The sequence below is a fragment of the Phalangium opilio genome, unplaced genomic scaffold, assembly GCF_054372755.1.
Source record: "Phalangium opilio isolate 3A_F unplaced genomic scaffold, DU_Popi_V2 ptg000390l_1, whole genome shotgun sequence".
In the NCBI taxonomy this organism is placed as follows: Eukaryota; Metazoa; Arthropoda; class Arachnida; order Opiliones; family Phalangiidae; genus Phalangium; species Phalangium opilio.
In genome coordinates, this window is record NW_028324234.1 from 792,817 (window position 1) to 812,971 (window position 20,155).

General features: G+C 38.8%; 1 protein-coding gene and 1 non-coding gene across 5 annotated transcripts in view; one reads left to right on the forward strand and one right to left on the reverse strand.

Moving 5' to 3' along the window:
- Fife (regulating synaptic membrane exocytosis protein fife) overlaps window positions 1–20,155 on the reverse strand; it is a 109,528-nt gene that overhangs the window by 60,225 nt on the left and 29,148 nt on the right. For all 4 annotated transcript variants that reach the window (XM_089861494.1, XM_089861495.1, XM_089861493.1 and 1 more), the window contains 5 exons: window positions 17,882–18,098; window positions 16,955–17,364; window positions 11,343–11,676; window positions 7,829–8,331; window positions 4,688–4,762 (listed from right to left, as the gene is read on the reverse strand). In XM_089861494.1, the coding sequence (XP_089717620.1) occupies window positions 4,688–4,762; window positions 7,829–8,331; window positions 11,343–11,676; window positions 16,955–17,364; window positions 17,882–18,098 (1,539 nt within the window). The remainder of the gene's footprint in view (window positions 1–4,687; window positions 4,763–7,828; window positions 8,332–11,342; window positions 11,677–16,954; window positions 17,365–17,881; window positions 18,099–20,155) is intronic.
- Window positions 15,120–15,192, forward strand: TRNAV-UAC (transfer RNA valine (anticodon UAC)). The gene has a single exon. It is a non-coding gene; the product is annotated as a tRNA-Val (tRNA).

A 20,155-nucleotide genomic window follows, 5' to 3' on the forward strand; every position in this document is an offset into this window, starting at 1 on the left:
TCTCCTCATTGGTGGCCAAGTAGTTCTTAAAATTTTCCTAGGGATGTGCTGGTAGTTTTTGAAGGGAGACAAGTACAAGTTGGATGATATTTTTTTATAATAAGGTGGGTCTCTCTGGCGACAAGGACCTAATTTTATGGTAGTCGAACTTTAACCGAATAGTCAGTTCGGTATTCAATATTCGAATCGAATAGTGAATTATTCGATTGAAACGGTTAACCGCACACCTCTATAAACCATCAAAGGAGATCTCTACTCCAATTATGAATCCTCCTTGCTTCGATTCTACGTAAAGTTATTTGAGATTAAAATCAATGAGAGGTTTATCCAATTAAGCATTAACTTTAAATTAACCGAGGCGCTCACATTCATTAAGCTAATGACGTCGTATAGATGTACTGGGTTCACGCGAGGGGGCCGTCATTACGCATCAGAGTGTAAGAGATTTGAACTCTTTATCGATTTTGATGATTTCAATGATTTAAGAGTAATTTGACTGATTTGATGATTTAGAGCCGATTTGAATGAATTGAGAGTGATTTTCACAATTTTACGATGATTTCGATTCGATTTATGTGATTTGAAGGATTTTGGAAACTATTTGAATGATTTGTACGATTTGAATGAATGTTGACTTAACGAGGATTTGAATGATTTGTCGAGTATTTGAATGATTTGTCGAGTATTTGAATGATTTGTCGAGTATTTGAATGATTTGTCGAGTATTTGAATGATTTGTCGAGTATTTGAATGATTTGTCGAGTATTTGAATGATTTGTCGAGTATTTGAATGATTTGTCGAGTATTTGAATGATTTGATAATGATTTGTCGGGGATTTGAATGATTTGTCGGGGATAAGAATGATTTGTCGGGGATAAGAATGATTTGTCGAGGATTTGAATGATTTGTCGAGGATTTGAATGATTTGTCGAGGATAAGAATGATTTGTCGAGGATAAGAATGATTTGTCGAGGATAAGAATGATTTGTCGAGGATAAGAATTATTTTGCAGTGATTTGAATGATTTGGTAGTGATTTGAATGATTTGCACGATTTGAATGACTGTTGACTTAACGAAGATTTGAATGATTTGGTTATGATTTAAATGACTTGTTGGGGATTTGAATGATATTTTCGAGGATTTGAATGATTTGGTATTGATATTAACGATTTGGTAGTGATTCCAGTGATTTGGTTTTAATTTGATAGTGATTTTAATGATTTGATGATTTCTTGATTTGACTGCTTTATGATTTCTTGATTTGACTGCTTTATGATTTCTTGATTTGACAGCTTTACGATTTATTTCACTGATTTTTTTATAGTGATTTGAATGATTTACTAGTGATTTGAATGATTTACTAGTGAGTTCACTTTTTTTACAGTAATTTGAATGATTTACTAGTAATTTCACTGATTTTTACAGTGATTTGAATGTTTTACTAGTAATTTCACTGATTTTTACAGTGATTTGAATGTTTTACTAGTAATTTCACTGATTTTTATAGTGAAATGAGTGATTTACTAGTGATTTGAATGATTTACTAGTTAGTTCCCTGATTTTTACAGTGATTTGATTGATTTACTAGTAATTTCACTGATTTTTATAGTGATTTGAATGATTTACTAGTGATTTCACTGATTTTAATAGTGATTTGAATGATTTACTAGTGATTTAACTGATTTTTACATTGATTTGAATGAATACGATTTATTTCACTGATTGTTATAGTGATTTGAATGATTTACTTGTGATTTCACTGATTTTTATAGTGATTTGAATGATTTACTTGTGATTTGAATGATTTACTTGTGATTTCACTGATTTGTGCAGCGATTTCAACGATTTGATTGATTCCATAGCTATCTTAGTGATTTTCTTGATTTGGGAAGTGATTTATGTGATTTGAATGATATGAAAACCTAAGTGTTCGACATTTGAAGGAGCGACGGCCCCCTCGACTGTACTTGTATCTCTATTCTTCTTCTTTAAAAAAGACTCATTAACTCGCTTCCTTAATTAGTCGAGGATCGAAAGAGAACGTTATTTGACGATCTACGTCAATTCCTAGAGTTGAATTTTCTGAAATGTTAGAAACAGGGTTCCTTGAAGCAAAAATAAATAGGGGAAAGTGTCGGACTCTCTCCTTCGTCTGTGACATGCATTTGTAGGGGTGAATGCGCACTCGCGAAATCTGTTTCATCCCCCTCGCCTATTCACCACGTACCTAAGATAATTTGTGACATTGCGCGTGAAGAAATAGTGTAGTTTACCCGGTGACCGACATGACAATTTAACTGATATATCGGTTCGGGCTTTATTTAACGATATATTGTTTCCGAGGTTATTTTACCAGTTTAACGGTTGATTATCAGTGGATATCGGTTGGTAATCGGTGATATCGGGTTGCAATTCGTCGATATTGTTTGGTAATTCTCGATATCGGTTATTGATTGGTCGATATCCGTTTCATTGGGTTAAATAATCGGTGATATCGGGTTGCAATTCGTCGATATTGTTTGGTAATTCTCGATATCGGTTATTGATTGGTCGATATCCGTTTCATTGGGTTAAATAATCGGTCTGTATCGGTTGATAATCGGTCGATATTTTTTTCATTGGGTTAAATAATCGGTCTGTATCGGTCATTATGGGTTAATAATCGGTTGACATTGGTTGATAATCAATCGATCGATGTGGGTTAATAATCGGTCGATATGGGTTAAAAATTGGTCGATATCGGTTGATGTCGGTTAATAATCGGTCGATACGGGTTAATAATTGGTCCATATCGGTTAATAATCGGCCAATATGGGATAATAATCGGCCAATATGGGATAATAATCGGCCAATATGGGATAATAATCGGTCTATATCGGTTGGTAATAGCTAGATATCGCTTGATAATCGGTCGATATCGATTTAATAGGGTTAAAAAATCGATTAAGTTGCCGTGTTTAAATTATGGGAATCGATTCCAGTAAACCTTTGATAACGGTATCGATTAATTTAAGATACCGGCCATCACTATAGTATTAATTTCCTTATTTGAAAGAAGTTCGAATTAATTTAGATTTTGAGCGCTTTCGATATGCTTGGTTTTAAAAACTAAAGGCTTTTAGTCAGGTTACCCTATTTATAGGTTCCTTAGTGTAAGATGAGACAAAGACAGCTAACTTGACTTCATCTCGATTAAAAAATAACCGATTAAAGGCTCCGATTAGGTCGATCCCGCCATCTTAAACCCAAGTTGGAAGTACTTAATAGGGCTGGAAAGAAACTAAAGAAATCATGCTTCGTGCAGAAAAAGGGGGGGGGGTGAAATAGAGCGGAATAAATTTAGACTCATTACGTCATTAGAAGAAGAGAGTGCATCGAGATTTGAAATAACGAAGACATACCATTACATTTGTGTATACGTTATATATTATAAGTGCAATAACAAAGCATGTATGCCAATGAAGTATAGGCGAGGGAACATTGTTTCGTATTCTATAATATTATTTGGCCAACTATGGTTAGATCGTAAAACGAAATAAATCCTAATTACTCCGACTATTGGACGAATAATGGAATCTGTTTCTGAATATCATATTTAGTTCCAAACTAGATGTCAGATCAACTTATAGCAGTGAGTGCAAATAGAAAGGAGAATCGAGAACGCAAATTCTAATTATGGGCTAGACCATCTTGTTGAATTTCCTTCTGAAGGGATGACAAGACGTCTTACTCCTCGGCTGTAAGCCGAGGTAGATGCGCGTGAGGTCCAAATTGGCCATCCCTCTTTTCTCTTTGACTCTCTGTTTTTTTTATGCTCACTGTGTGGGGTCATCCATAAGGACAAAAGGACACCACTTTCTAAAGAGTGTAACTCTTGGAAATATTTCGGGTAGGTCCTATAGATCGTCCACTGGCTTTGAAGCGATAGTTAGGTAATTAAATCGCTACGCATATTTCTTCAAGTTAATCTTTCATTTGAGAGCCTCTATGCCAGTGGCAATTTCGCTGGATCGTCATCGGCAAAACTGTACATATCCGTCTGCCCAATATGTCAAGCGTATTGTGACACTGGTATACGACCCAACGAAATTGAACCTTTCTACTATGAGTGAGCACAAATGGAAAGGAGAGTCAAAGATAGAAGAAGGAATGTAACTATAACGGCCGTCCAAGATGGCTCTCACGCGCACCTACCTCGGCGCACAGCCGAGGAGTAAGACCACGTCATCCGTTGAGAAGGAAATTCAAAAAGGGTAAAGACGAAAATACGGTTAGAGGCTCACACCTCGGCCGTATTACTATTGGCCGAAACTTAAACTTATATGGTTTTTTATCCCTCTCCGATTGCACTGGTAAAGTTTTTGACGGAGAGAATTTGGTCTGTCCGACTCTCCTTTCTATTTGTGCTCACTGGTACATACATGAAAGATATAAAGTTTGAAATGCACGATAGTCTACACGCAAAGAAGAATTAAATAGTAATTTGGTGAGAATGCGGATTTGTGCAGAAAAATAGAAAAGTATCAAAGAGAATAATTAGTACTATAATTATAATTATACAAAGGTATATAAACTTCATCTATTGGAATTATCATTAGGCTTAAAGTTGCAGTTGTGTCGGTTCAAAATAATAAGATAACGATGCTGCCAGCTACGGCGGCTGTCAACTACAGAAAAATGCTTACTGCGTGCACCTGTGTCAGAGGGGTCACGGTGGATGATGGCCTTGAACGGACGAGGGGCACTGGACTCTCGCTGACCTGCACAAGTATAAAAATAACAATTCATAAGCTAATATCAAAAGGGAATAATAGAAGAAGGATGACACTCCGCATCCCCTTAATACTTCAGTTTTGTAACATGATTCTTCCCAGGCTAGTGAACCCTTTTTGTTTGCTCTCCCGCTCATCAAACTTCAGGTGGATAACTATGGCACTTTGGGGTGAATTCTATAACTGTTTAGCGGTACTAAACACTCAGAAATCAAGTAGGCACAAACCTTGATTGTCTCGACGTGGCTAGGACAAAAACACACAAGCGCATGCGCCTTGGCAAATAGGTTAGCAACGCTAATAGAGTAATGATGATGGAACTATTTACATGGCGTATGTGCATGATTCGGTTTAGTAACCTTGTCCACTCCAAATGTAATTCTGAATCAGAATTTCTGATGTTGGGAAGAATCATGTTACACGCACCCCGCCCGCTTTGTTGTTGTACACTTCTCTCGAAGAGAAGTATTATATACTTCTGCTAATAGAAATCATTGTGTTGCCGTTTCTCAACGTATCTAGGTGGGCTTTGAGGGTGTAGTTAGACTATTCATCATACATGATAAGTTATACGTCACGCATAATTTAAGCATGGTTTTACTCACGATGTTTTCGCCCGACGTCAAGCGACAACCGAAAAAGAAAACCATCGTTGCGCTGGACAGAAATTACGTTCAGTGTGGCGATATAAGCTTTCTATTTGGCGCGAACCAATCTACAATAAGCTTCAGTCGTGACGTCATTTTCGACAACGCGTTTTCGGAAGAGAATGTCCGTGGTCAACCAAGTTTTATATAAGTCTTATCTAAGAGAGCTGCCGCTCTCTCAGAATTATAAACTTCTGCTATAACGCTGTTTGACAGCGTAAAAAACAAATCAGACGTTTGACGTCTAGCCGCAGTAGTAGTTTCTTTAGGTCAAGTGAAAACCATGCTTCATCTCTTTGCACGTTCAACATTGCGCCCGCTCGAGATCTTCCGCTGCTACGTCACAGTCATATGGGCTCTCGAGCTCATTGCCTATGCGTTAGGAATATAAGCAGACGACCAACCAATGGGTGGTCGCCCGTTACTGCACAGTTCTTTTTTTCCGCACAGTTTTTCATAACCCATTTCCGCATAGTTTGCAAATAAATTTTTTTTCTTTTTGATTACATTTTAAAACCCTGAAACTTATGCTGCTGGCCCATTGGACCGAATCCCGTTGAACCGAATATAGACAAAATTTTGAGGTTTTATGATCACAAAATTTTCGATGCTATTTATTAACGAGAGATATATTTTTAATGCAGTTTTTACTGCAGATGGCCGATGCCGGTGAAAACATGAACCGATACTGATCGATACCGATATTTACTCACTATGATCCAAAACCCGATACTTCAACCGATACCGATATTTTTAGCAGTACAGTGCCATTTACATATGTACTAAAAATACTAGGAAATAATTATTTCCTAGTAATTTCATGAATTATACTGCCAAGTACAATGTTTAGAGGTATTTCCAAAATAATATAACAGCTTATTGACATTCATAGAAATGTATTATCATCATCAATACATTACTGAAAGACCTAAAAATGTCATTTAGCGCCATATAACGGGTTTTAAACGAGAATCGGTTTAGTATCATAATAAAACAACCGATCCGATACTATCGGGAAACCCTGAGTATCGGTGCCGATACCGATATGGGATCGGTACCGGTTCATCCCTAGTTTTTACTAACGGAATTTTATTTTTTTAACAAAAACACTCTTTTTTAGCCACATCGTATGATGAACATCTACGATGTGGGTCTTAGTTTGACCTGGCCTGTTGTTGGCGGTGGTGGTGGTGGCGGCGGCGTCGTGAAAGAGAACTGCCTTAGTATAAAAATTTTCGATCGTCGATAGTGATATTGCTGTGGTCAAATCTTAAGTTTAATAGCAAGCCTCTATTGTAGCATAGACTTAACTAATCTACTCTAACCAACAAGAAAATAAAAATGTTTTTTTTTTGCAAACTGTGCGGAAATGGGTTATGGTAAAAATGGTGATCTAGAATTTCAGTGTAAAAACTGTGTGCAAATGGGCCATAAAAATTGTGCGGAAATGGGCATCCTCAAACCAATAAAAGCGTATCAGTATTATGACGTGTGACGGAGAGCACTGACGTCCACCCACAAAATCCGCGTAAAAATTAACGTTTCAAGATATGGAGGCACAATGATTCCTCTTGGCTACACCTGATTACAAACAAACTTATCGTACTATTAAGAACTAAGCGTAAGTGTGATGATTTGCATTAAATTGACTTAATGGTATATTAATTCTGGATGAAAATGGGAACAATTCTCTAACTTTTTAAGCGAGTTATCGCAAGTGATAGCTATCGTCTAAAGGGTTGGTGTCAATCTCGTTCCGTCTATGACAGCGCGATTATATAAATAGGTGATAAGCCTTGGGCGTAATCAAACCTTGAAGGAAAAACGGCCGATGTCTCGCGAATTCCCTCGTGCTAATAAAAAACAAGATATTAAATATTCGAAAGGGTTAAACTGGTCGATAAGTTATCGCTTGCTTTATAACTAAAGACGGTAAAATTTTAATTAGCCCACCTTGTTTTTTATTAACACAAGGGGAATTCGCGAAACAACCGCCGCTTTTCGTTCAAGGTTTGATGACACCTATTTATATATCGCACTCTGATAGACGGCACGAGCTTGGCACCAACCCTTTAGACGATAGTTATCACTTGTGATTGCTCGCTTAAAAAGTTACAGAATTGCTACCAATATTATTTGGATGCAACGCTCATAGACATGCCAGTAAATATGGTTGAAAATCGCTACATTGTCTTCTGTTGAAATTATTTTAGATGAGAGAGATTAATTAAATGACACCAACCCTTTAGACGATAGTTATCACTTGTGATAACTCCCTTAAAAAGTTCAAGAATTTCCCCAATGTCATTAGGAACACTTATAGACATGCCAGCAAATATGGTAGATAACCGCCACATTGGGTTCTATTAATATTATTTTAGATGAGAAAATTAGATAAGTGGTTTACCTGTCTTTTCGGAGTCCACATCGTCAATGACAATCTTGATGGTCTCTCCTTCGGGGGCCGAGGCTCGTCTCTCGGTCAAGCCTAAGTCCTCGCGTGGAATGTCCAGGGAATGCGTACTCCTTGTACGACCAGTCAAGACGGGGAAAAGCGTCGATGTGCCTCCCGCCGAATCGGGAATTTTGGGCAAAGCCCGACCCGTACTACTTCTCCGTGAAAAGTCGATTGGTGGATAGGTCAGTTCGTAGGACGGCTTCCGGCGCCGTTCTTCCGCGACGTTGTCCACTAATACGAAGGGAATGTCTCGTCGCGGTGGAATTGGAGGCGCCGTCGCTGTCTCTTGCCGACTAAACTCCTGGCCGAGTTCTTCGACAGAGAAGGATTGAGATACGTCGGAAGAAATACGACGGTACTTATCCGTTTCGTCGGGTGACGGGCTGCTGTCGACGTTGCCCGGCGGACTTAGGCGTTTATCCATTTGTTCAGAGCCTTCTCGTCTCTTATGCCTTTAATCATAAGAAAAAATATATAGATCCCTATAAGTATGAAACATAGTACATTGTCATACTATGGCCTACAGCATTTGCTTCCAAATTTGGTTCGCTTACGCTTTTACGCCTCATGGGAGAAGTTTTGTAACTACAAGTAAAAGAGGGGGGGGCGCGATAAGAACAATGGGCGCTCGTAAAGACACAAGAAACCACGTATCTTGTACTAGTGTAGGGGCATGGTTGGGGCAGTGAGCATAAATAGAAAGGAGAGTCAAAGAGAGAAGGGGAAGGTCACTATAACGGCTGGCCAACATGGCTCTCACGCGCACCTACCTCGGCGCACAGCCGAGGAGTAACACGTTACGTCATCCGTTTAGTAGGAAATTCAAAAAGGGTAAACACAAGAATACGGTTAGAGGCTCATACCTCGGGCATAATACTGACCGAAACCACTTAGCACAAATAAGGAGGAGAAACGGAGAGACAAAATTCTCAGTCAGCCCCCTCCCCTTTCAAAAACGTTACTAGTGCTGGGGCTCTCTAAGAGCAGTGCCGCACATGCGCAATCGGCGCAACGGAGAGGGGAAAAATCAGAGTTTTTCTACGTTTTGGCCAGTATTACGGCCGAGGTTGTGAGCCTCTAACCGTATTTTCGTCTTTACCCTTTTTGAAATTCCTTCTGAAGGAATGACGTGACGTCTCACTCATCGGCTGTGCGCCGAGGCAGGAGCGCATGAGCAACATCTTGGCCGGCCGTTATAGTTACCTTCCCCCTTCTCTCTTTGACTCTCTTTATTTGTATTGACGGACGAAACATTAACAAACTTCTCTGATTTTTTCTCTCACCGTTGCGCCGATTGCGCATGTGTGGCACGCTCTTAGAGAGTTACATCACTGGTAAGGTTTTTGAAAGTGGGGCTGACGGAGAATTTGGTCTCTCCGACTCTCCTTTCTATTTGTGCTCACTGGTAGTGGCTAGAATCGGTCGTCCTAATGAAAAATCTCAAGCTAGTTTATCGCGCCATCTATTAATTTAACGTGATAATTTTGACGTGTACTTAAATCATTTAAAATTATCATAATAATTACTTCAAGACATTTAACGATTTAATTACATTTAAAAATTTGGAAATTTTTGAAAAAAAATATTTCTTGTTGTTAAGTAGCACTAAAAACTTTTGACAAATTTCAATGGAAGAAAATACTGTTTACATGGCTTCAATGGAGAGTTTCATACTTATAGGGAGTTATATATTATTTTCTTATGCTTTAATTTCAAAGGGAGATGAAGTTTGGACCCATTTCAAAACCATCAGAATATTTATTACCAATTTGACCTTTTAACAGGTGAATTTCCAATAGTAGAGGAAGACAGACATTTTAAAATCAGTTACAACAATTATGTGTTTGCAAACACCGGGGTTCAAAAACACCAGCCGAGCTTTTTTGAGGTCAAGCCGAGAGGCATCGAGCCACTACGACTCGCGAGCTTAGTCACTAAAAGAGTGCTTTCCATTTTGTCTTTCTTTTCTCCACCAATAGCGTTCCCCGTTTTATTTTTCCATGAAATAAAGCGTGGGGAAATTTGCTTTTCTCGCCTCTAACCGTGAGCATATAACGATTTCTTCACTATTTACCCAGGGGGTTTTAGTGAACCACTATACATTCCTAAACAAGCATGGGATAGTATTTCGAGCCGTTTTCAAGTCTTATGTTTGTAGTAGCGAGATAATGGAAACCGTCTTCGCTTTTAAAAAGTAAAATTGGTCTATTCTGATAATTTTCAAACATATCGTCCATATTTTTGTGGAGTATTTTAAAAGGCATCAGTGATACCAGAAGTTCATTAAAGTAGCCTAGGAAATAAACAATTACAATAGCTGGAATAGCATACGTCTCTGATTGGGTAAGAACTCCTTTTAACTCCATGATTTTCCCACCTTTCCTAAGCCTGTTTGAAATCTCGAGCTCCTCTCTTGGAAATCTTTCTTCACGTGAGCGGGGCGTGACTTCTTCAGCCCATGAACGCTGCATTTCTAAACGGACCGGAAAACGGGGTAGATTCCTCTCTATAGCAAGTTTGCTTTATAAAAAATATAGAATCACAAAAGACCGAATGGCCTTGACTGTTCCCAAATTCACAGCCCCATCCCTTCCTCCGATGCTATTGTAGAGAGAACTCGCTTTGTAAAGTTGGAGGCGGGCGTTTTCAGGTCCCTTTAGAGATCCAGAGTTCATTTTCAGCCAATAGCTGTTTCTCTACCAATATGGTAAATTTCGGCGTTCGAGTCGGAGTCGCGACTAAACCGGAGGTCTGAAAAACGTTATGGTGATTTGGTGAATGTGTCGCCCATGGTCATTATTGCTATAACTGGTTACTTCCTAGGCTAATTTAATGAATTTCTGGTGTTGTGTAGTGGAAAAAGCTTCGGGTCGTTCAGTTAAATATTTGTAGTCAATGTTTTTCTGCGTTATAGAGCATTGAAATACCACAAATCCTCGGCTCAATTCTCCAACTTGACTGGTCGTGCAAGAAGTACATATTCTCTGGATATTCCAACCGCTAAAAGATCATAACATTTAACGTAGCACTGTTTATGTTAATAGAAGAAGGATGACACTCTGTATCCTCTGAAAACTTTATTTATGTAACATGATTCTTCCCAGGCGAGGGAGCCCTTTATGTTTGCTCTCCCGCTCATCAAACTTCAGATGGGTAAATATCGCACCTTGGGCTGAACTCAATAACTGTTTGTTATTCATCAATTAAATAGGCACAAACCTTGATTGTCTTGATGTGGCTGGGACAAAAACACACAAGCGCATGCGCCTTGGCAAATATTTAAGTAGCGCTAATAGAGTAATGATGGGGGAACTATTTACAAGGCGTTTGTGCATCATTCGGTTTAATAACCTTGTGCACTCCAAATGTTTTAGTTGATGTTGGGAAGAATGACGTTACACTTACCCCTCTTTGTTGTGGTACACTTCTCTCGAAGAGAAGTAAAATATACTTCTGGTAGTACCTGAATAATTTCTTTGGAGGTTTCGGAGATCGTTCCTGAGATCCTTGTCGACTGACATTGAAGCCACTTCTTTCGCTATGCGTTGAGTAGTCACCACTGACGTCACTAACGTCCGAGCTTTCCGAGCTCTGTCTTCGTAAATAGAGAGCGGCATCCGAGGCAATATGACGCAAGGGTTTCTCGATCGAGCCTAAAGAGGCACCAGAGAGTTGCGGTGTCCCTGGAACATGAGATTTGCGACGGGATGTCCGCGACACCGACTCGACATCAAAACTTTCTAAGGCACTGCTGGATTCCAATGAAGAATTGCGAGTTCCGCTTTTAGACCGCCAACCTAACGAAATAATTCTGTTACAATCAAATAAGAATCTACGCTGAACTTCAAGGGGGAATTCAAGTGTTTTGAAGTAACGTCAGGGATAGATTTAATTTTAGAAGTAGGAATGGAGAACAGAGTAATGTGGGCGCGCGTCCAAGCAAGGACCCCCTTCCACGGGACGGAGGGGTATGAAAGAAGAGGCGAGTCATATCGACAGAGATAAAAAGGAATTACGTATTTTTCGCCGTTCCCGTTAGCAACGTCATAAAAACGTAGTTTATGTGAGCCAATAAGATAATTTAAACTTTCCGTTACGTGTTGGAGGGAGGGGCTCTATACTGGGCTATGAGTCGGACTGAAGTAAATACTAACCGTTCTCCATTCCAACTTCTAAAATTAAATCTATTCCTGGTAATTCAGACAAATTTTCTTGAACTAGTCCTCGATACAGGATAACTAAATAAGATAGGCCAAGTACATCGCGCTTTGTTTACAAAATAAATTTAATGTCTATTGTAACGATTAATAGGGTTTTGAGAATTTTAAGTATAATTACTATTGGCAATAGAAAATAGAAGAGAGTATAATACTTCTGCCTTGGCGTGCTGCGGCACGTTTGAGGGGTTAGATTTCTACCACTCTAGAGTCGTGACCCCCCTCCCAGGATAGCCTCCGCACAGCTTTTAGAGAGAGAGAAACAAGATATGCCCCAAGGCATATTAACGCTTTTTGCAGTGTGATATTGTCTTTAACAAAACCCGAAATTAGGGATATTCACACCGGCAACGTCAGTTCGATTCCCGCTACCAATAAGCAAAGGCGTGGAAAAGTATAGGAAAAATATCGATAGCTTAACAACAATCCGTAGTGGCGCAGACGTTATCCGCATCCCACACCGGCAACGTCAGTTCGATTCCCGCTACCTCCGAGAGTCCGCATTTTCTCGTCGAAAATATGATCGAATTTAGTATAGATGTCGCTAGTGCGGTGGAGAATCAAATTCCGGCGAGCTCTGCCGCGTAATTTAAATTTACGAAAATGTACGCGAACGCGAAACAGCCAGCCGTCCTGCCAGCTAGCCAGCCAGCCAGCCTGCTTCCAGGGGTCTCCTATAAAGCTTTTGCTATGCGCAAAAAGCTTAAAAATGAAAATAGTTCCCGCAAAACAGACTCTGTCTTAGAGGCGGTGGACGAGGAGAGGTTGCCTCTCCCACAATTATACGAGCACCTCTACTTTCCAAAAACACAATATCTAACCTCAAGCCTCCTTGATGTTTGAGGGGGGGGGGGTAAAAAACTGGACGACCCTCAAACGAGGTAGGAACCAGGGAATTTTGACCCAAGAATTATACTCTCTTCTATTTTCTCTTGCTATTGGTTAATTTTAATTTAAAATGGAGAATTCTCTGAACTGGAATCTCTAGTTGTAAGCGCTCGAAATGTAAAATTCTAATAGTCAGTGGTCCTTTCCAAGGCTTTAAATCGAATGATTTGCTTTGGTAACTTTAACTTAAATAGATTTAAATTAAACACGAAATTTGTAGTCTGAAGGTAGCTTTTCAGATTTTCTAAAGATGGCACCACTGTCTATGAGTTGGCTTTTGATATACACCTCATCTCAATCCCGGCCTTCCGGTCAATAATTGCTGTCCACGCCTTTGTATAACCCTTGCTCCCGAAATTTCACCGTCATTTTATCTGGGAGCACGGCAGTGCTCCCAGCCAAGTCGAGCACTGACATCCTTTTCTCGAAGCAACTCGTGGCTCTTTTAAGCCCACTGTAACTTCGCGATGGGTATAGGTAAAAGTCTGAAATTTTGCATGCCGCGAGGACCGTCAATTCTAGCTATAGTTTCCAAATTTCAAGTTCCTACCCTATATACTTTTCGAAATATCACAGGTGAAATTTACCTTATTTTGTCACTCACTCACTCACTCACCGATCATCAAAATTCTAAGGTACTTCTAGGGTAGATAGAAACTTAAAATTCAGGATTTAGTTTTCATTTATTTTATAATGCACAGAAAAATTAAAACATCCCGAAATTTTTATAAAATTGTTCTTTAGTTCTTTATTTTAAAACTAGATGGCGCACCGTCTTTTTAACAGTAATAGTGTGTGTTCTTGATGAAAGGACGTAATGGGCCAAAGTTAACCGAAAGTTAAATATATATTAAAGCTAATTAAAAAGAAATGTGTCGTAACTGATGCTACATTCTTATATTAGGATATCGCGTACAATCTTTATTGCATATTCTCTGAGGGTCGAAAGGGGTAATTCAGCGTAAATATGGAGAAACGTTAGCGATTATATTGGTAAACGAACTACCACGAGAGGGTCTTCTTTTAATATAACTACCGAAGTATAACGAGAGGGTCTACAAAAAGAAGTGAGATCCTATGAAAAACATTAACATGTACAAAAATGGGCCAAGCCTCGCTTCGTGCCCTTTCCGCCGTAAAACGTTCTGAGATCCCATGTAGAGCCAAGTCTGCCTTTTGTTCTCATTCAATCGCCAATTGAACAATTATGTTATAAATTAAGTCCTTTTCCTAATTAATAACCAATATTCTTTGACTCTATCATTATTATACATCTTTGTTCGTATCAAAAATATCGTGACTTGGCAAGCGCAGGTAATTACCTTATAAACGTGTACATAAGGTTATGTATAACTCACCTAATAAACATGTAAATAGGGTTATGCATAACTCACCATATAATTTGTACATAGGGTTGAGCATGACTCATCTTATAAACTTGTACATATCCCCTATACCATAAACGATTTAGTGAACATCCCTTCGATTATTTTAAAATCGGCAACGATTTAGTGACTTCCTTTTAATATTACTTACCTGCGATTGCCAAGTCACGATATTTTTGATACGAACAAAGATGTATAATAATGATAGAGTCAAAGAATATTGGTTATTAATTAGGAAAAGGACTTAATTTATAACATAATTGTTCAATTGGCGATTGAATGAGAACAAAAGGCAGACTTGGCTCTACATGGGATCTCAGAACGTTTTACGGCGGAAAGGGCACGAAGCGAGGCTTGGCCCATTTTTGTACATGTTAATGTTTTTCATAGGATCCTTATTTACACCGTCCTTCTATTCTACAGGGCCGGTAGGCCCTTGTAGATATGACTTGATACTCTTTTGTAACGTTAAATCAAAATTCACATGCTTTTACCAATTTTCCTATGGAGATTAACATGGGGTTTTTCGTGATATTTAACCACCTCTAACTGAACAACTAGAGCGAAGTTACTTTTCGGAATACTCTTAATTTAACATTTAAGTATTCAGGGTAAGCGATCGGCTAGTCTAATCAGAAACAATTAAGTCTAAGTATGTTAATTTTAGTTAATTACAGAAGTACTTGTTTCGACCATCGTGATTGGACATAATAATAATGCTAGAGCTCTTCGAAAACTCAAAATAACCAAGTATCTATGGTGTAGTGGTTATCACGTCCGCTTTACACTCGGAAGGTCCCAGGTTCGAGCCCTGGTAGATACATGACTTGACTATCGTTATTGGACACAATAATAAGCTAGATCTCTTCGAAAACTCAGAATAACCAAGTATTCATTGTGTAGTGGTTATCACGTCCGCTTTACACGCGGAAGGTCCCGGGTTCGAGCCCTGGTAGATACATGTTTTGACCATCGTGATTGGACATAATAATAAGCTAGATCTCTTAGGAATCTCAGTACTACCAGGTATGTGTAGTGTAGTGGTTATCTCGTCCGCCTAACACGCGGAAGGTGCAACGTTTGGGCCCTGCTAGATACATGTTTTGACCATCGTAATTGGACATAATAATAAGCGGTAAAGAAAACATAATTACTCAAAATTTAATTACATTAAGACTGAAGCGACAGATATTATATAAAAACGTCTTGGTTTGGACCAAGGCCGAAAAAACAAACGATATGTGTGAGGTTTATCAATTGACTGAAGTTCAGATATTGAAATTTTTTCTAGTTATTTTTATACACTCAATCCTTAATCAATATTTAATTCAATCAACTGATTTTACTGTTAATCGACCTAGTCCCTCTAAATTAATTGAAAAAATTACGTATCTACGCTTTTTCAAGAACAATTACATTTTCCGAAAACATTTTATCATGAAATTAATTATTTTGAAGGGATTTCGTGTCGATACTCACTAACTTGTGAGCATCTTGACCAACATAGTTTTAATTGTTGCTGGCTTGACAAATTTTCAAGTTTGCACCAAAAGAAGTTTAAATCTGTTTTAAGTTGTCGTTTAGAGTGAATGTCGTCTACTTAAGACAAAGCAACAAAGTTTATCCTGTGTGGTAAAGGGTAAAGATCACATAAACAGAAATACTTCTCAGACTTGTTATATTCATTTCCCGCGGAAATAATATGGTTAAACAAATCATTCATTACTAGTTATGCCAAGAAGGTCACATTTAACTCCGACACCCCCTCCTTTCCTCTATTTTCCCAATATATGGCATTTTATAATCACCAGTGGTTTCAGTGTATGGGTCATCTGAGCCGTCGCAACACACTCAGCCAATATTAACATAGACTGAGTTATGACCAAGAAATTCTTAAGTACGGAAAAGGAAGTTCCAGTGCAACTTTACCATCAAAGAGGCGACAATAGAAATGTAGCATTTCGATATACGAAATTAAATGTATAAATTCGCGCAACATTCTTGTTTGGCATCCACGATCAAATATTTACATTTTCCATTCGAGTTATGCCAAAGTTCGCTTGCTTGTTTTAGACATCCAGTAGAACATTTCAAATATTCAATACTGTATCCTCAACATGATAAATTAATTTCACGATAGAATGTTTTCGGAAAATGTAATTGTTCTTGAAAAAGCGTAGATATGTAATTTTTTCAATTAATTTAGAGGGACTAGGTCGATTAACAGTAAAATCAGTTGATTGAATTAAATATTGATTAAGGATTGAGTGTATAAAAATAACTAGAAAACATTTCAATATCTGAAACTTCAGTCAATTGATAAACCTCACACATATCGTTTGTTTTTTCGGCCTTGGTCCAAACCAAGACGTTTTTATATAATTAAGCCTTGGTTCCATTATTTGCGGGAACTACGCTAAGTGAAAACGCTATAACGCTGGGCGACAACGTAAAAAACAAATCTTACGCTTGACATCCAGCTGCAAAGCATTTTTTTTTATTTCGGTCAAGTAAAAACCACGCTTAATGGTCTTAGTGGATACCCTATGCTTACGAGTAAATATGTAATTTTTGATATAACTAACCATCTCGCGTATTGAAGTCTTCTGTGGGCCCATCAGAATCTTCGGGATCTTCGACGTAACTTTTTTGCCGTTGTATTTTGGATCGTCGTCTAAAGCGGTTCTTTTTCCGTCTCTCTTGATCGGATTCGTGCGAGATATCTTCACCCGAGCTTCCGGACGCCGTGGATAGTTTCCCGGGAGACGATTGAGACTGGTTGGGCATCGTTGAGTTGTCCGCTTTGGTGGCATCCGTGGATCGGGTCAGTTGATGACCCCCGCTCGGGTACGAATGATGTCCCCGGGCAGAGTGATGTTTGGAAGACCTGGATAATAATGGCGTCATACCGCCTTCGGAGGATGACCGACGGTCACTCGTCGTACCAGAAGATTGACCCGTTTCACGATTTACAATTTCCACCGGTGAGACTGGTCTAAGGTAGAAGTGATATTAAAGAAGATTAGTTATTTTTAATTGCTTATGGGTGTTCAAATATACGTAAACACATTAGGATAGTTCTAACGATTGAGTGGAAACTAAAAATTGCTTTCTGCGAACACGTTTTGCTCCGATTTGCCAACTGCGAACACGGTGACAGACACACAGACACGTTCACAGACAGACACACACACACACACAGACACGTCCGATGTAATAACTCTCCGTGAAATCATGGTCACTCGGAGTGGAAATAGCCGAAATTGCGTGAACCTTTGGTGGAAGTTCAAGCTACCATTGGGAGGAGGCAAGACGTTTCTCGTAACCTAGCAGATCACCGCGTACTACTTAATCCTAACGATGATAATAGAGAAGAAGCCAATATTCCTTTCAGCGAACACGTTTTGCTCCGATTTGCAAACTGCGTACTCGGTGACAGACACACAGACACGTTCAGTGTAATACCTCTCCGTGACGTCATCGTCACTCGGCGAGGTAAAAACTTGACCCACCTGGAAGCTGAAGGCGATGTTTTGGAAGTTTCGGTCAGTTTATCCCTGATGAAAAATGATTCATCTATAGTTTTTGGTTTTTCAAGGGATCTACTTTCTTTCTTTCCACTAGTGAATTCCTTCTTGGCGCCCTTGTCTTCGAGAATCTCTTGGTAAGAGGATTTCCTGGCCAAGGGATAGATGATGGGTCCCGCTGAATCTTGTCTCCTTGTGGTACCTAGGGTCAGTTTTCGAATTAAAAATGACTAAGCCAAAAAAAAATAAGATATGTTCCATAAGTATGACACTTCGTAATGCTACTGAGAGATTTACAGCTCGAGATAAGTAGTTCGAGTAGGACTGTTCACGAGCCGAGCTGAGCGAGCTTTTTAAAAGCTCGGCTCGGCTCGAGTCAAAAAAACGGCGGCTCGGCTCAACTCGAGCCGAGCTGGGTCTTGGCTCGGCTCTAGCTCGGCTCGGCTCGAAAATGATCGAGCCGAGCCGAGCTGGCTCGATTAACATATACATGTTTAAAAAAAAATTGCTACTACCAACGTCAAACTTGAGAATGACTATAAATGCCATCCCATGTTTAGGAATGTAGTGGTTCAGTAAAACCCGCTCTTTAAAATATGCTCAAGGTTAGAGACGAGAGATTTTTCCCACGCTTTATTTCATGTAAAAATACAACGGAACGCTATTGGTGGAGAGAATAAAGACTAAAAGGAAAGCACTATATCAGTGACTAAGCTCGCGAGCCGGCTCGCGAGTCGGCTCGGCTCGGCTCGACCATAAAAAAGCTCGCTCGTTAATTAATCGAGCCGCAAAAGTGGCGGCTCGGCTCGGCTCGAACTCGGCTCGCTCGTCACGAGCCCGAGCTGGCTCGAGCTCGTGAACAGTCCTAAGTTCGAGAACGACGTAAGCGAGCCAATTGAAGTCCTGCACTCGGTGCTTAATTAAATAAGTTGCAGGACTTCCATCTAGGTCTTATTTAGTCTGCATCACTAAGCCTTTGACAGCAGCGCCTGACCACCAGGCGTATTTCGCTTTACCTCGAATCTATGACCTACTTCAATCACTTCATGACAAGCTCTCTCCAGTTTGTAACCAGTGACAAACTTATGAGCTTATGTTTCTCTTGATCATCATTAATAAATCTTACAAATATGTTCCTTTTATATGCTTTAACAACGGGGTTCGAATTAAAAAAACTCAGCCCATAAAACCCGGTGGTTTTATTGGGTATTATCCACCATGAAAACCCATTTAATAAAATCCTGATCACTAAGATCTTCAATTTGAATGCTAGAATAATTTCCCATTTTAAAGATATTAGTTGTTTCCACTTTAGCTTTATTGTATAATAATGTTTATAATTTTTTATGAAACCTTTTAAAGGCATTTTCAGGCGATAGAACTTTCAATTCAACTAGATTTGGGTCAAAAGGTTGAGTGAACAAAAATTGGTCAGTGATCAATGTTTAATTTGGTGTTGATTCAACTGGTTCAACTTCTTTTAATCACACGACTCAACTAGTATACTCAACTCAAGTTGAGTCATCCAAATGAGTCAAATAGTTGTATCGTCTCATGCAATAGGCCTTTAGACTTTTTTACTCAGCAGTTACTTTTGAATGACAATTTCTACTATGCACGCAACTGCTAAAGGTAAAAAACTCAATAAATCCCAGATAAAACCCAATAAATCTCAGAAAAAAACCCAATAAATCCCCTAAAAGACCCAATAAATCCCAGAAAAAACCAATAAATCCTAGAAAACAACCCAATGAAGCCCAAAAACAATAAATCCCAGAAAAAAAAACCAATAAATTCCAGAAAAAACCCAATAAATCCCAGAAAAAAACCCAATAAATCCCAGAAAAAAACCCAATAAATTCCAGAAAAAACCCAATAAATTCCAGAAAAAATCCCAATAAATTCCAGAAAAAATCCCAATAAATTCCAGAAAAAATCCCAATAAATTCCAGAAAAAATCCCAATAAATTCCAGAAAAAAACCCAATAAATTCCAGAAAAAATCCCAATAAATTCCAGAAAAAATCCCAATAAATTCCAGAAAAAATCCCAATAAATTCCAGAAAAAATCCCAATAAATTCCAGAAAAAATCCCAATAAATTCCAGAAAAAATCCCAATAAATTCCAGAAAAAATCCCAATAAATTAAAGAAAAAATCCCAATACATTCCAGAAAAAATCCCAATAAATTCCAGAAAAAACCCAATAAATTCCAGAAAAAACCCAATAAATTCCAGAAAAAACCCAATAAATTCCAGAA